The sequence below is a fragment of the Neophocaena asiaeorientalis genome, unplaced genomic scaffold, assembly GCF_003031525.2.
Source record: "Neophocaena asiaeorientalis asiaeorientalis breed wild unplaced genomic scaffold, Neophocaena_asiaeorientalis_V1.1 scaffold46, whole genome shotgun sequence".
Lineage (NCBI taxonomy): Eukaryota > Metazoa > Chordata > Mammalia > Artiodactyla > Phocoenidae > Neophocaena > Neophocaena asiaeorientalis.
In genome coordinates this window covers 4,904,992-4,921,416 of record NW_020175393.1, presented here as the reverse complement: position 1 = coordinate 4,921,416, position 16,425 = coordinate 4,904,992, and the positions used below count along the sequence as shown (strand labels likewise).

Here is a 16,425-nt window from a genome sequence, read left to right as displayed (position 1 = left end):
ATACGGCCTTCGCAAATGATGATTTCAAAACATGGGGAAATGTTTATTCCAAATTGCAGTTCAATATCCATTAATGAGTCATGAAATAAAATTAATAGGTCTCCTGCCACCAAGTTTTTTTTTTAACGAAATAGACTAGATTAGAAAATATTTGAGTGCATCAAAGGTGGTAAAGGTGTTTATCAGGAAAATTTGGTTTCAGTTATATGGGTAACTGGGTCATGATACAAAATTGTAGTTTTTAATCATTGGATCACAGTCAAACCATTTCAAAGGACATAGGTCTACAGCATACTGTACAGTAGGATTACAACAGTATAAAATACAATGACACCAAGCCTGGGTCGGAATATACAGAAACAAATATAGGAACTGTATTAAGAACAGTAGGATAAAGGATGCTGCTTTTCACTTAAAAGTTTTCTGTGACGTTTGTAGGCTGTTTCTGTTACAATAAAACAAGAAAAATAAGTAAGAACAGACAAAAAGGAGGAATGACAACAGAAGGTCATGATCAGCTCCCAAAGGGCCAAGAGACTCAAGATGGGGCTTCATGGAGGATCAGTGCTTCAGGATGGGCCTTGAAGGTCAGAAAGAACTTGACAGAATTGAAGGGATGGGAGTTGGCCTCAAACTGGGCAGGGTGGTCACAAAAAGGAAGAAGGGTACAGAAGACGACGGGGTGAAGAAACAGCCTCTCTGGGCTGTAAAGTGCCTTTGATTCGTAAGGAAAGGGCCAGCTCCACCCCTGGGTGGGCCATCATTCCTCCCGGGCCAATCTAGTTATCCTCTTCCCACCACCCGCTAGGCTGAAGCCTCAGAGCGGTTGCCCCTCATAAACATGGCCGCGCCAAGCTGGCCACGCCCCCCAATTAGATGGACACAGCCAGTAGTCCCACCTCCCGCCTTCTCGGCGGCCAATGAGGGAGAATCACAGGGGTTTGCGCATGCGTGGCGCCGCCGGTGGGCGAGTCCAATAACGACTCGGGGAACCCGGCAAGTAACATGACTAAAAAGAAGCGGGAGAATCTGGGCGTCGCACAAGAGGTGAGGGGGAGAAATGGGGGTTGGGCCACGTCGTGAACTGCCTTCTCCCCGCGGCGGGGTAGTGGGTCGCCCGGCTGCAGGTTGGAGGAGGGAGTGAGGGGAGGAAGTGAGGGCGACGTGGGTTTGGGACACGGCCCGCTGGGGTAACCGAAGGTTGGAGAGCCCGAGGGGCCACGAGAGCTGGGAACAGAAGGCCAGGGGACCTCCAGAGAGGAAGAGACAGGCAGGTAAGGGGAGCACCAAAGAGGGCGTGACGCCGAAATCTCGAGACCCTGAGGGGAAACGTTTAAGTGAAGGGGACCCAAAAGGGTTGGGTACTCGCAGGTGAGGGGATCCCAAAGGGTTAGAGACCTGTAGATGAGGGCACCCCCAGAAGTGAGGGACCCCCATACTGTTTAATGTATTACTGGTGGCTTAACTGTCCCTTGAGATGGGGAATTTTTCCTCCGGGGTACTAAAGCATGAAGCTTGAAAATTACTTTGGGAACCTGTGGGAATTTGTAGAGAATTCTGGAATGGTGATGTTCGCAAAGAGCTTACAAATAATTGACTGCATACGGAAGGAAAGAAAATTGATGCATATTGGGCAGCTGCTATTTGTTACTTTATTTGAGCTCACTACAAGCCTGTGAGATTTTTACAGATGGGGAACCTGAGGTTTCAAGTAGAGCCCAACCGTTGAAACGGTTGAGGCACCGAGCATCAAGCACAGGTGATTTGCCTTCTGGTGCATCTTGTTTCTCCTGTGTTACTGTTCCCTTAGATCACCCTCCCTGGGGTTGCAAGAAAGATACTGGGTAATTGTCTTATTGAGCTTACTGCCAGTTGAGTGATTCTCAATTTTAAGAACGCATTAAGAATCATCTGTCTTAAAAATGGAGAGTTGAGTCTCCCCCACCCTGAGTAATTCAGTAGGACTTGGTGTGTATTTTTAACAAAGAATCTGTATTTTTAACAAGCTACACCAGTGTTTATGCAGGAGGTTTTAGTACCATCCCTTGAGAAATATTGGCCAACTTGGTAGGGAAAAAAACGATGGAAATGTGAATCTCCTTGTAAGAGAGACTATAGATGCTAAAATGAGATGGCACTCTGAAATGGGACTAGCCTAGACTTTATAGCCTGTATTAGAACATGGTAAGCTGCTATAACAGAGAAACCCCAAAATTCAGTGGCTTCAAGAACAAGAAAGTTGTTTTTTTTTTTCTGACAGGCTAGAGCAGGGATCGGCAGATGTTGTCTATAAAGGATCAGATAGTAAATATTTTAGGCCTTGTGGGCCACATGGTCTCTGTTGCAACTACAGTTGATCCTCATTGTTCACAGATTCCGTATTTGTGCATTTGTCTACTTGCTAAAATGTACTTGTAACCCCCAAATCAGTCCTTGAACCGCTTTTGTAGTAATTAACAGGCTGACTCAGCCTCAAGATTTGATTCACCTGAGGCCCATGTGTCTCCTTAAGGTGGAACAAGGCAATGCTGTGTCTTATTTTTCAGCTCTTCTGTGTGCTGTAAACAAGTGTCCTTTTTCTGGTCTATTTACTGCAAAGTTTCTTGCATTTTTGTGCTTTTCTTGGTGATTTTGCTGTTTAAAATGGCCCTTGAGTGTAGTGCTGAAGTGCTTGTTTAGTCTTCCAAAGTGCAAGAAGGCTGTGACATGCCTTATGGAGAAAATATGTGTTAGATAAGCTTTCTCAGGCGTGAGTTATAGTCCTGTGGGATGTGAGTTCAGTGTTAATTAATCAACAATATGTATTAAATAAGGTCTCTTTAAACAGAAACACATACAAAACAAGGTTTTGTATTGATCAGCTGATAAAAATGTTGTGACCAGAGACTCACCAGAACCTAACCTGGTTCAGTATTTGCTAATTCATTGTTGGCAACCTTATAGAACATAACTACCACAAATAATGAGAGTCAGCTGTACTCAGATAGGATGTCTTAGCGCAAAAGCAGCCATAGGCAGTACATAAATTAACGAGAGTGTTCCAATAAAACTTTATTTACAAAAACAAGTCATGGAATGTATTTGGCCCACAGACCATTGTTTGTCACCCTGGTCTAGAGTACCAGGACAGTGTTGGTTCTGCCATATTCCTTCCATCCTGTGGCTCTGCTGGGGGCCAGGGCCTGTTGTCACCTCATGAATGAAACTAGGTTGCACTCCATTGAGGTATCCACTGGTGGGAAAGAGAGAGTGGAGAAAGCACACCCACTGTCTTAAGAATTCTGGGCCCAGAGAGCCCACTTTCCATTGGCAAAGATGCAGCTAAGATGCAAAACCTGCAAGGGGTAACTGGGAAATGCATTCATCAGCTAGGAGGCCACGTGCCCAACTACAGCTCCATTGCTGTGGAAGAAGAATGTATTTTAGTGGACAGCCCAATTCTCCTCAGCAGACTCCATCTTACCTCACAGTGTAGTTTTGAGGATTAAATAAGACAATATTTGTAAAGTGCCTAGCATGTGCGGCACAGGGTGGATAATCAACAAACAGTGCTTTCTTATCAGTAGCCTTCGTAGTTCTTTCACATCCTTCCATCGTGGCTGTGTCAGCCCCCTTGTTTGGACTTTAGTTTCCTTATCTGTAACATGAAGGACTTGAATTTCACCAGGGGTTACAGACACAGACTCGCTGACTGTGGTCCACATATAGATCATAGATGATCATAGATATCTTGTTTGGCTGACACGGGTTTTAAAAGTGTTTTGAATTTGGTGGGGTACATGCTGTCCTAGGGCCGTATACCAGTCACCTTCACCCCTTTATTTTTTTAACCTATCAATACCAATATAGATATTTACATTGGCCATCTTGATGTCTAGGTTACCTTTTGCTTGGATATTCTAAGATTTGAGCTCTGCCACTGTACACCTGAGAAGAAACTTGGCATCTAGCCATCTCCTCACATCGTTCCTCCTTTGCCCCCTGCGGATCTGAGTACTGAGTGTGTTCTGGGGCTCAGTAGCAGTAGATATTGTCCTATTATTAAAAGTTGTGTGCTCAAAGCCAGTGAAGTGGTGATTTAATCAAAAATGTTAATCTGAAGAGTGCAGTAAAACTCCAAGTGAGTGATCTCAGCACCTGCAAACAGCCTCCACTTGTAATGAAGCAATTACAGAGCACTCCCCCTGAGGGCTGGCTGGGGCCAGCTGTACTGGGCAGTCACCTCCCAGGACACCAAGGCACCTCCCAGCCTTCCCAACTTGTGGCTCCTTTCAAGGCCTTTTTATCCAACTCATTTGCCACCTTGTGAGATCTCAGATTTGGGAAAAACTGGCTATGAGTTTTATTCTGAATAACAAGAGAGAATTATAGTTCAGGTGAGAAATCACCAGCTCTGGTACTGATTTTCAAGTTGTGTGAGAGGAGGGAAAGGTTGTATTTCAGTCTAAACTGATAGGAGGATTCTGGCTGAGGGAAAGGATGCATTTCAGTCTAAACTGATAGGATTTTGGCTGATGTAAAACCTGTTTTTTAATTTCTGATAGTAATGAGCTGTTATTTGGTCATTGTACTTTTTTCCTCCACAGCTGGACCATTCTTAGCGTCTTAAATGTTTCAACAGCCAGTTGGTCTTTAGTTAACAGATGTGCAGTGCCTTAGTTGACATCTTTAAGGGGATAACTTGGTTGGATCTGGTCCCTGGTACAAAAATCTGTCATTTTGGAAAGGTTTTAGCTACAGGTTACAGAAAACTGACCTCAGTGACCTAATCAAACAAGAATATACTTTTTTTTTCCCATCACAAGAAATTTGGAGGGAGGTGGCTGCTGGCATTGGTTCAAAGGTTCAGCTATGTCAGGGCTGGTGTTCCTGCATTCTCTTAGTTGTTTCCTCTTAGTCACAAGATAGCTGCCACAGCTCCAGTCATCATATTCAACTTTAAGTCAGGGAAAAAGAAAAAGAAACTATAACAATCTTTCTCCCTTTTATCAGCAAAGCATAAGTTCTCTCAGTCGTCTCCCAGCCAACTTCTGGAACATCTCATTGGCCAGAACTGGTCATGACCACCTCTGGCTGCAGTGAGGCTGGGAAAGCATCTGTTGAGCTTTTCTTACTTCTATGGTGGAGGCAGGCAAAGGAGGAGGGGTAGGGAATCAATGTTGTGTTGGGCAACTAATAGTATCTGCTAGAGGGAATAAAAGTTAATGGGAGTCTTTTTTTTTTTTTTTGCGGTACGCGGGCCTCTCACTGCTGTGGCCTCTCCCATTGCGGAGCACAGGCTCCGGACGCGCAGGCTCAGCGGCCATGGCTCACGGGCGCAGCCGCTCCGTGGCATGCGGGATCCTCCCGGACCGGGGCACAAACCCACATCCCCTGCATCAGCAGGCGGACCCTCAACCACTGCGGCACCAGGGAAGCCCTAATGGGAGTTACTTAAAATTCACTGGAATTCTTATCAGAAAAAGGGGCCAGGATCAGTGACAATGAAGGGTAGGCGGTAGGTTGAGTGGAAAAAAATGGCCAAAGCAGGATGAGCACCAGGAAGAGAGGAGTGTGGACACTTGTGATTGTGTAATGTCAGCCACCACTGTGAGCTCCCTGGGGGCAGGGAGGAGCACTAAGTGGGGACGAAGACAGTCTCAGTCCTGGAACAGGCTGTTACAAGGCTGACAGGAACCTACTGATGTTCTGAGACAAGGGATAGAAGCAGCCTAGTGGACTCTCCATAAATATTTACTGAATTGGTTTTGAGAAGCTAGAGGAGGCACTTGAACCCTCACCCCTGACTTCTGGTCCCGGTTGAGTGGTTCATTGGTGAGAGATCAGGAGGCCACAGTGGAGCAGGCGGCTGGACACTGCCTTGCTGGCGGCTACCCAATCAGGGCTGGGAGAAAGGCTTGAGGCCTGCAGACACAGTTCAAGGGCGGCTGACCATTAAATGAGCCTCACCTGCTGCCAGGCACAAGCGACAGGTCGCCATTGGGCAGGTGATTTCTCTCAGCAGCCTGCATCTGGCTCCACTCCATCTGATGGGGGTCAGGAGACTAAAACCTCATTACCTAACACGGCTGGATGTCAGCATGTGTGGAGTGGCTGTTTGCCAGCATCTTAATTAATGAATTCATAAGGCATGGGGTGGATGCCAATTCTCGAAAAGTGCTTTGAGCCTTTCAGCGATGAAGAAGCTTTTGCTACTTTATCAAAAAATATATATTGGGGGAAAGAAGAGAAAAGAAACCCCAGACAACGTTCTGGCCCAGGGACAGCTGAAGGCTTCAGGTGAGGACTGACGTGCCTCTGCTTGCAGAGCCTCTCAGAGACCAGAAGCCCTCGGAGCTTGCGCGGGCTTCAAGAGGACCTCCGTGTTCCTGACCTGGGGCGGGAGGTGACTCTCCAGAGAAACGACAAGTCCCTTGGCTCTCTGCTTTTCCTGGAAGTTGTTCATTGATTAAAAACTGGGAAGGTTTATTGTCTTCATCTGCCCAGGCCGGGAGAGAAACTTCTGATGATTTGGGAGCCATGGCGGAGGTTTTTGTTTTCTGCCCTCACAGAGCCTCCTCCACAGAAGCACATCCCTTAAGCCATATCAGGGTAATCGGTCCTTTGGGGTTTGAGGATAGTCACCTGGAAAATCAAGGCCCGTGACCCCCATGTCACTTGGCTGTGTGGCTTCAAGGCCCCAGATGGGAAGCCCCTGCTCTCCTGCCAGAGACCATCTGGGCAGGCGGTCCGGCTTCTCTACCCATTATAATAAACATTCTGGGGCTTCCCTGACATGTGAAAATGAGTGGATTTCCAGAAATCCGGTTCCCAGACTGCTGGTGCTGGAGCTGGAGCTGAAACAGCTGACACCACTCTCTGGGCTGTGAGTTATTAGCAAGTGAGAAGAAAGACTTTGGGGAAAGGAGGGTTTATCAGGCCCAACTAGCCCACCTTTTTCCTTCTCAAACCCGGGTCTGTTTTGCGTGTGTTTTGGAGGGTGCTTTGGCAGCGTAGGTGGTTTGGGGGAGGGTGCCTGGGATGTCCGTGAAGCCCAGAGTTAGAGCGTAATTGCCTTCAATGTGAGGACAGACGCTGGGCTTGGAGACGCTCACTGTCTCCAAGCAAACAGATTTCAATCAGGTTCTCCTCTCACAGTGAGTATCTGTTATGTGGACAGAAAGCAAGCAAAGCCCTTATACAAGATTATTCAGAGTAGAGAATCTGTTAAAGCCAGATCAACAAGCTTAAATGGGTTTTGACTGGGATGTGGAATGATTTTGTTCCACAGAACCCTTCTTTGTCATGAATGTTTTCATGAGGGATTTTGGAGAAAGAGCTTGAAGAGGTGGAAGAAGCATAAGCTCTGAAGCAGAAAAACCCAGATTCAGACCCCAATTCTGCCACTTCCCAGTGACACGACCTAGGGCAGGTTGCTTAAATTCTCCATGTGCGAGTTTGCTCCTCTGTAAAAGGGAGGGAGACTGTAAAAAGTCCCTTCCTTGCAGAGTTGTTGCAGACATTGGGGAGCATATGGGAAGCTGCCCACAAACTGCATGGCCCAGGGTGTAAGGAGCGGAGTTTATGCCCAGGAGCTAAGAGTGGCTCTGGGCTGGTGCCTCTGAGCTTCCCCCATGTGTGGTGGTAGCTCACAGCACCGACTCCCACCGCCCGCTCCGCTGGGTACTGGCTGCGTGACCCTGGACGAGTTACTTCATCCCTGCAGCCCAAGTTTCCTCATCCACAAGGTGTGGATACTGATGCTACTCCTCTCCCGCCAGGGTTATTGTGAGTGTCCTGTGAGAGAGTCATGTGAGGTGCTTAGAGCAGTGCCTGGCACATATGCCTGCTACCGTAGTGTTGGCTGCTACTGGTATTATTGTCGACTTTGGGCTTCCAGAGACTGTTCTGACTTGTGCTGTGCCATCCAGACATGTGAAAGTCCATGATTTGAGTTGGGCTCAGGTACCTTGACACCGTGCTCTTTATTAGGTCTTGGTGCCCAGCAAGGACCCGGCCAGGCAGGTGCAGGATATGCCCCATGACTGCTGCTTGACTCCTGAGGTTAACTCATTGCCAGCCCCTTTTTGTCACTCACAGCCCAGAATCTCCCAAGAGCAAGGCCAGCAAGACTGGAAACAACTTCCTAAACCAGAAAGCACGGTGGCTTGCCTGGCAGTGCCAAGCCCCAAGGGTGCCTCTGCCCTTTCCCAGAAGAAAGTTGGGCCCTAGACAGTGGCTCCTTAGGGAGTGGGCAGGGAGCCACCTCCCAGGCTGTCAAGATGCTTGTGGGAGCACCATTCAGCCACCTTCAATAGTGCTTGTTGGCAGAATAAAAGCTGCTGGGAGGCCTTGGCAGCAGCCAGACCTGGAGCTGGCCCCCTGCGGGCCTGGCCTGACCTGGGTACTGGGCACTTATCTGTGTGCGAGATGGCACTCACCTTCCCTGCCCCCAGAGAGGCCTCATTTTGGGCTTCCATACTGGGAGGCTCCACATTCCTGAAAAGACGCCACCCAGGGATTCCGGGAGAATTTTACAGTTTCTCTTAACACAGTGATTTTATGGCATATAGGACTCCAGGGAGACCTCCCTAAAGCTCTGAGAATAGGGTGTTGTTCCCCAAGTCAGGTAGCAGAGGTGATTTTGCTTAGCTGGCTCAGGGCTACTGAACTGCCAGCCGAGTGCTCAGAGCTGCTTCTGAGGGAGGGGTCCTGGAGGAAGGCCGCAGGAAGAGACCCTGGCAATGATGACTGCCAGCAGGAGCAGTGGCCCCACTTGGCTGGGGTTGGGGCCTCTGCTGACCTTGACTGTAAGTCTAACTTCAGAACTTCAAGTTCTTCTGCAGGAAACATCCCCACCTCTGTGGAGAATTCTTGGTCTTATACTTCTCCTCACTGAGCCTGCTCCTTTGCCCACTCTTGAAGCCACCCACCAGGCTCCGATCCCCCAGTCCATGCCTGGTTAAGAAAGGCAGCGGTTCCCATCCTGACTGTGGAGGAATCCCTCATGGGCCTTTCCTGTTAAAGTACAAACTTCCTGGATCCTGTCTCCAGGGCCTCCCCCGGGGCCCTCAACTCCCTCCTACTTGAGGGTTGCTCCTTTCCACTCCCTGCCCCATATATCTTTTCTGCCTCCCTTTCTTCTCCCTTCTTCCCTGCCGAGGCTCAGACCAGCAGTCTCCATGGGCAGGTTTTAGCTACTTCTGGTCTTGGGGTCAAGCGTAGACTTTCCCACCAGGACACCCTGCATATTCACCACCTATTTCCCAGTCCCCTGAACTGCTTGCACACAGGTTTACACAACACCTACCAGGTCCTCAGCTCTATGTGACGTGCCAGAAGGCACAGCTGGCTAACTGGTATGGAGCTCACACCACTGCCTTGCTGATTCCTCAGGTCCCTTTGTAGCCATTTCACCTACTGACTGTCATCTCAGTGACTTAGACACACTGTTCTTTTTTCCTGTATAAAAACGGACACTTGGTCTTCTGAGTATAAACGTAATGCATGGACACTCCTTGTGTCCATGTTATTGTACATCAGGGGCATCCACTCTCTGCCCCGACTCTGTGCCTGAATGAGTGCCAGTCTTAGTCCCTACCTTGGCTATTACTTTACCTGTGACGGTCACAGCCAGCAGTGCTGCCCCCTGCAGCTCCAGGGAAGTCCCAGAACTGAACCCAGCTGGGTCAGCCGTGCCCTTCCTGCCAACTGACCTACTATCCAGCCTGTTGGGCAGGAGTCCTGGGAGCCTCCCTGGCCTCCAGAGTGTAACCTCCTCTTCCCATTGGAGTTGGTCGGATCTCTTTGATGGGGCCTCTTTCTGCTTTAGTCCTGGGGCTTTGCATTCCTGCTCCCAGCTTAGCTGGGCACCAGGCGCTGTAGAGCCATGGCGTCAGTGAACCTGCACTCCAGCTGCTAGGCTCCACCTGCTTTTCCACGTCTCCTCAGATGCCCACCAGGGCCCAGACCACACCTGAGCCTGTTCTGCCCTTAGACACTGCCCTAGACCTCTCATCCTCAGCTTCCAGCAGGCCGAGCCTCTACAACTTGGCACCAGCTCCAGACCCCACCCCAGCGCTTCAACCCCCGGCAGGATCATGAGGTTCCCAGCATGCCGTGTCCCGAGCCAGCTGGAGAGGCTGGCCTGTAGAGGCATTGCTATTGTGATGGCCTACCCTGCAGGCCCCACTCCTGCTGAACCCCTCCATAGAATCAGTATGGCCATATCTGAGCCAGAGGGGCTCCCCTTCCTGCTGCTGCCAGCCAGTGACCAATGGAGAGTACTCTCCATCACGCACCCCTGCTTCTATCTCCTCTTACTCTTGCCACATATTAACTCAATTTTCTTTTTATTCCCTACAGATCTAATGAAAACCATTCTCTGATAATAATGCTAGCAAACACTTGTTATACCATCACCGCGTGTTAGGTACTAAGTATCTTACACGTATTGCCTCATATCATCTTCACAATTCTTTGAAATAGGAGACATTATTATCTTTGTTTTACACATGAGTAAACTGAGGCACCGAATTAAGGAAGTCACCTAGACACACGGCAAGTGAACGGCCAGCTGAGGCATCTGATTACAGCCCACACTCCTTATTACCACACTTTTGCAGGAACTACAATTTCAGGCTTCTGAGCACTTGGGCTCCCAACTGCTTGCCCAGTTCTGACCCTTATGCTTCCAGAATCTTCTTGACATTTGTCTCCTTATTCTGGTCCTAACCCGTGTTTCTCTCCTGGTCCTGGCTATCTTGTCCTCTGTTGCCTTCAGCCTGGTGGCAGAGAGGAAGCTAATCAAGGACTATAGATTTGTTTTGGGGAATCTGTGAAGTGCATTATTTATGTGCATGTCATTGAGAGTTGACTGAAAAGCCAACTAGGGGCTTCTTTTAAGGCCCACTTCCTAGGTCTTCTCCCCTATTTCTGGGTCCATCTTGCTGGGCTAGCTTTGCTCTGTAGCCACCACTCCCGACCCCAGCCACAACTAAAAGATGCATCCTGACCCTCCCTCCCTGCCTTATCTGCGGCCAGTAGGTCACTAGAATGTTGGCACCCGTTATTATAGCTGCTTGAGAACTGGCTTCTGCATCAACAAATGCTGCAGGGTGTTTAACTGTCAGTGGGGTCACCTTCTGAGGATGGGTCTGTGGCCTACTGAAGAGCCTCCTGACAGTCCCAGACTCCCCCTCACTCAGCCCATATCAAGCAGCTGGGTTATAAAGGAGGAGAACTTGATATTTAGAAGGGAATCAGAGAGAGCTGCAGCAGGATATAAATATTCATAGAGGGAGGTTAGAACTTGAGTCCCTAAAACCTTGATTTGTGTTAGCCTGTTTAAGCTCATTAAAAAGTGGTAAGTGAAAGTGGGGTATTCATGGAACTGCAGATAGATTGGGCTCGTTCAGATAAAGGCCTCTAGCTGCCAGCTCCACAGGCCCTGCCCAGAGCATGACAGCAGACCAGCTTGGCCACTTATGGTTTGCCAACCTCAATTTAAAGGTTTTGCTGAGCATGAGTTCTCGGCCTCGCTCTGGCCCAGTTATCCCGTTTGAGCCCTTGGTAGCCTTGTAGAGGTGTTTAGGGATGGAAGTCCCCCAACTTCCTCCCCAGAATGACATGCAAACCAGGGGCTGGCCAAAGGTGGGGCAGGGAGAAATCTAACCTAGGACTAATACTTGCACTGGGTAATCCACAAAGTACATAATCTATGTGCACTTACAGCTGCTTCTCCTAGCTTCTTCCAGCTTCTGTGGGCATGAGGGGAGGATTTTAGACTCCCGATACCACATGAAGCCCAGCCCCTGGGCCCCACCCACACCCAACCCTACTCATTCCTCCATGGCTACAAACACAAGGACTGCAGTGGGCCAGGCCTTCTAGGACAGGAGCTACAAAGTCAGGCATCCTTAGAGGCCAGGCAGTCACATACACAAATGGCATGGGCCGATCTGGGCTAGACTTGACCACTGGGCTGCAGGTTTACATCATCTGCCCTAGTGGCTCCCAGAGTTTGGCAAGATGAGGTTTGGACACATGTAGCTGGATGACACAGTATGCGCTCAGCTTCATGAGAGAAGGCTTGGTTAATCAGCCAGGGGAAGGAGGCAGTACCTCTCCAGCCAAGGGCCATAGAGAAGGCTTCACGGAGGAGATAGAGCATCAAGAATCAAGCTTTGTGTGGGACCCAGCGTGGAATTTGGTGCTCTGTGGTTTCTACACCGGAAGGTAGAAACAGCAAGTCTTAGGGTACTGAGGGGCTGGCTGTGTGTGTTGGGGGTACTGCTCTGAAGGGCAGGCTTCATGGTGGCCTGAAGCACCTGCTCCTCCCAGCTCCGTCTCCACTAACCTTCACATCAGCCTGTTGCTGTTCCCTGAGCCTGGCTTCCCAGTGCTCATTTCCCTACAGCGCAGGTTTCAGCATGGCCTTTGGCCTCCCAGGCACAGGCCCCATCTCCTGGCTGGGGCTGTTTCCCAGAACAGCCCTCCCTTTGGTGCCTGTTAGCAGAGAAGTGACACAGTTAACCAAGCAGTTAAACTCAAGGCTCTGCAGTTGCTCCCTCCCACCGGGCCCTACTTCCAGAGCTGGAGTTGGCAGCAGGCTGGGGCTGCAGGGAAGGGGGTAGATGGTGTGTCCTTTGGGCTGGGCGTTGGGATGAGGGAAAGTAGCTGACCCAGAATGGCTGGGATGGGTACTGGCCAGGGGGAGGGGCAGAAGGCCCAGAGTCTTCAAGTGCGACTCTGACACTGGCCCCAGAACACTGGCCAGGGATGGGATTCGTAGTTGCAGTCATTGATTACCATCTGTCCAGGGGCCACTCCAGAAAGGACTGGAGCAGAGAACTGGCTGAGACCGATAAGGAAAGGAGTGTTCCACTCTGACTCCTCAGAAAAGTCATTCCATTTGGAGGACCCATTCTCCCATTTGTGAAATAGAGCTTGTATCAGTATTTGCTGTTCCTCCCAGGGATGTGGTGAGAATGAGTGAAGTCATATGGAAAATCAAGCATTAGCTGGACCCAAAGCACTATTCATTCAGCTGCTATGAGGGACACAGGGCCCTCTGAACTCCCACCCACTAAAATCTAGGCTCCCACCAGCAGGGCAGAGGTTCAAGAAGAACAGGCCCAGGCCTAGAGAGGTGGCCGATTAGACAGACACCTGGAGACAGATGGACACAGATGAACTTTCAAAGCCAAATGCATGATACCAGGACCTTGGATGATCCAGTCCAGTATTTCATAAAACATTTCCCCATAACTCAAATTATTTCCCCAAGAACACATCTCTGAAACTATAATCAAAACAAATGGGAGAACTGGTACCTTTGGCACGCAGCCTTTCAGGAGTTTAGCTATTTTGCCCCCCCCACCCCCGCAAGTTACAGCTATGTTGATGGTGGTCAATGCTTTTGCGCAAAAACCGAGTCGGAAACTGACAGAAGTGTTTTTGAGCTGTACTGTCAGTAACTTTTATTGAATCTCATGGAAAAATGTATATTATTACAGCTTAGGTTACTTTAAGATGAAGTGTGCCAACGAGAAAACATGCCTCTGCTTTTTGGCCTCTAGATGTCTAATCACGCGTGGAATGCTTTGGAAAGGCAGAGGCTTCCTGCATCGTCTCGTTTCATTCTAGGAACCGCCTGTGCCTGCCACATTCAGGGCTCTGGTTGCTCCTGCCGTGGGGCCCAGCTGGGGCCTGTGCTGAGGAGACAGCTGACTGGGGATGCTGCTCCTATCTGCCCCAACCCATGCTTGCCCCAGTGGGTCAGGGCAGCTTGGAGACCCTGAGCAACACTCAAAGCTGTTTCTAGGTGGGCTCAGCCTGCACCACGTGAAGGTAGAGGACAGCAAAACATAAGTTGCTAGTTCAAAGACTCCTAGAGGCTCCCTCCTCCTGCTCCCAGGATCCCAGCTGTCTTGAAAATTGAAAGGCTCTGCCACCCATCTCTACCTGCTGGGTGTGCTGTGTCTTTCAGATGGATGGGCTGGAGAAGAAGCTGTCACGATGCTGGAGAGACCTGGAGGCTGTGAACTCCAGGCTCTGTGGGGCAGAGCTGAGCTCAGAGGCCAGGTAATGCTCCTCCTGACATCCCCCAGTCCTTCCTATCTGTCCCGGGGCCCCAGCCCTCAACTGCCACCCCTCCCATCCCCCTGCCACCAGAGACCTGAGCCCATGTTCCTCTTGTCTCCCTTGCTCTGGTGTGCCAGCTGTCCCTCAGGTGGGAAAAAGAAAAAGGGGCTGAGCCATTTTGACCCCTTCCCCCTCACAGGAGTTCTCTGGAGAAGGAGAAAAGCAGCCTGATGAACAAAGCCTCCGACTATGGTAAGAAAGCTCCCTGCCATTACCAGCCCCACCCTCGCGTCCTAGGATCAGGAAGGGTCAGACAGCCCAGGGAGCCCACAAAGTGATGGGGGTCAAAGGCATTCTCTGGGAGAGAGCTAGCCCCCAGGGGGTTGCAGGAACCAACTGAAGGCCCAGCATCCTGGAAGAGCAAGTTTGTTCCTTTGTTCCGAGAGAGATGGAGAGTCCTGTGGGTCTGTTCTCCTGTGGGATGAAGGGGTATGGCTGTGGCCAGGTGAAGAGATCCTCACATCCACCCTGACTTGGGAGGTCTGTCCTCCCTGCTCCCTCCTCCCAGACCTCCACTCTCCCAGGAAAACCCTGCAATGGAGTGATGGGAATAGGGTCTTTGGGGTCCAGGGTGGAGGATGAACCTCCCACTTGGGTGCTGTGAAGGGCTACTGTGAGTGGAGCAATGCTGCCACCTTCTGGGTGCTGGGTGCAGAACCAGGTAGAGCCCAGACAGGGCACGGAGCTAGAGGGTGGCTGCTGGGCGCTGCCCCCAGCAGCCCAGGAGGAAATGGGTCTGCAGAGGCTCCTCAGGCTTGTCTGTTCTATTTACCCTGAGGGGCCAGGCCTGGCCAAGAATCAGCCCTAGAATAGTCCATATGGCAGGGAACCTCCTGTAGGAACCAGGCTGAATCAACACTGTTAGCACGGTGCCTGTCACACACCCCTACCCGGGTCCCGTCTGGCCTGCCCAGAGCTGCTTTGCAGGTATCTCCCTGCTTCCTCACACAGGGAGAGATGGGACATCAGTTCCCTCTCGAACCTAGCAATTTTCACACAAAATTGTAGCATTTAGCACTCACCTCAGCCCTCACAGAATACCAACCACCTGTGTATCATATGAGTGGATACAGTGTGGCTGTAGAATAGCAGGGCTGGCTTCCTCTAGAGGCGGCCTGCCTGCCTTGTGGGCACAGACTACCTCGTCTTAGCATACCTCGTTCCTGCTGAGCTGGGCATCCAGCAGGGCAGGACTAGAAGCACTGGTGGTGTGGGCCCACCCTGTCCCTACTCCAGTGTCAGGCCCAAGGAGGTCCCAGCTGCCCTCAGTCTCTAATTGACCAGGTGAGACACCCTGGAAGGAGGAGCACCATGGGGGCACCCAGTGACGGGCCAGAGGGCTCACCTGGTGAGGCCATGCCACCACCTAGCTTGGCTTTTAGGTGTGGCCTTTTTGTGACTCCCTCACATAGTCCATCTTCAACTACATTTGGAAAGAAATGGTTGAGCAGCACTGGGGGTTGGGGCTTTTTTGGGCCAGGATCTGTAGCCAAATCTGGGCAGATCGAGGAGGACGGTCATTTTTATGGATAAGGAGGCAGCTGGGAGGGAACACCTCTGCGCTCAGCAGTGTGTGTACCCACTGGTGGGATAGGCGGAGGCAGGTGAGAGTGGCAGATGGGCCCAGACCACCTGTCCATCACCCTTTTTCCTCCCAGAGAAGGAGCTGGCATTGCTTCGGCAAGAAAACCGGAAGAACATGCTGCTGTCTGTGGCCATCTTCCTCCTTCTGACGCTTATCTACGCCTACTGGACCCTGTGAGCCTGAGATTTCTCCAGTCAGTACAGGCTTCCCCTCAGCTCTGTGGTCACGGCCAAGCAGGCCCTTCAAACCTCAAGAGGACCAAGGTACAAGGGCCAGTTCTCCCTGACCCAGACATCAGAGCAGGGCTTCCTGTTGGCCCAGCTCCTCTTGCCTCCCATTCCTGCTGTGGGGCTTGAGTCTCCAGAAGGACTTTGTGTTGGCTTAGCCCAAGGGAAAGGCAATAAAAACCACCCTGGCTGCTTCTGTGTGCTGAGTAAATGTCATGATCTGGTGGCAGCTGGGGCAGTGGGGTGGCATTCACGATGCAAGGGAGGAGAGGGGCCTGAAGGTAAGCCCCCAGCTTAGGTGGGGAGTAAGGCGTTAGCAAAGTGCTTCCTAAGGCAAACCATGGTGGGCGCCATCTCGAGGACTTGGGCACTGCTGGGGCTGAGAGGCAGACCTTGCACCACTTGTCCGCCACCCCCCACCAAACCCTGTCTTGCCCTCCAGTCGGTGCCACTGCCTGTGATTATGGCAGAAAAAATGCAGCCTGTGCA

The 16,425-nt window shown here is 50.6% G+C and overlaps 1 protein-coding gene across 2 annotated transcripts; it reads left to right on the top strand.

Moving 5' to 3' along the window:
• The first annotated feature begins 967 nt into the window (after positions 1 to 967).
• CCDC167 (coiled-coil domain containing 167) lies at positions 968 to 16,134 on the top strand. Of its 2 annotated transcripts, none has more exons than XM_024765968.1 (4): positions 968 to 1,047; positions 13,970 to 14,064; positions 14,264 to 14,316; positions 15,783 to 16,134. In XM_024765968.1, exons 1-4 carry the CDS (start codon positions 1,006 to 1,008, stop codon positions 15,884 to 15,886), a joined length of 294 nt encoding a protein of 97 aa, XP_024621736.1. In that variant the 5' UTR covers positions 968 to 1,005; the 3' UTR covers positions 15,887 to 16,134. The 2 variants fall into 2 exon arrangements, with proteins under 2 accessions (XP_024621736.1, XP_024621737.1); XM_024765969.1 differs by lacking the exon at positions 968 to 1,047 and adding an exon at positions 1,156 to 1,274.
• Positions 16,135 to 16,425: the final 291 nt, after the last annotated feature.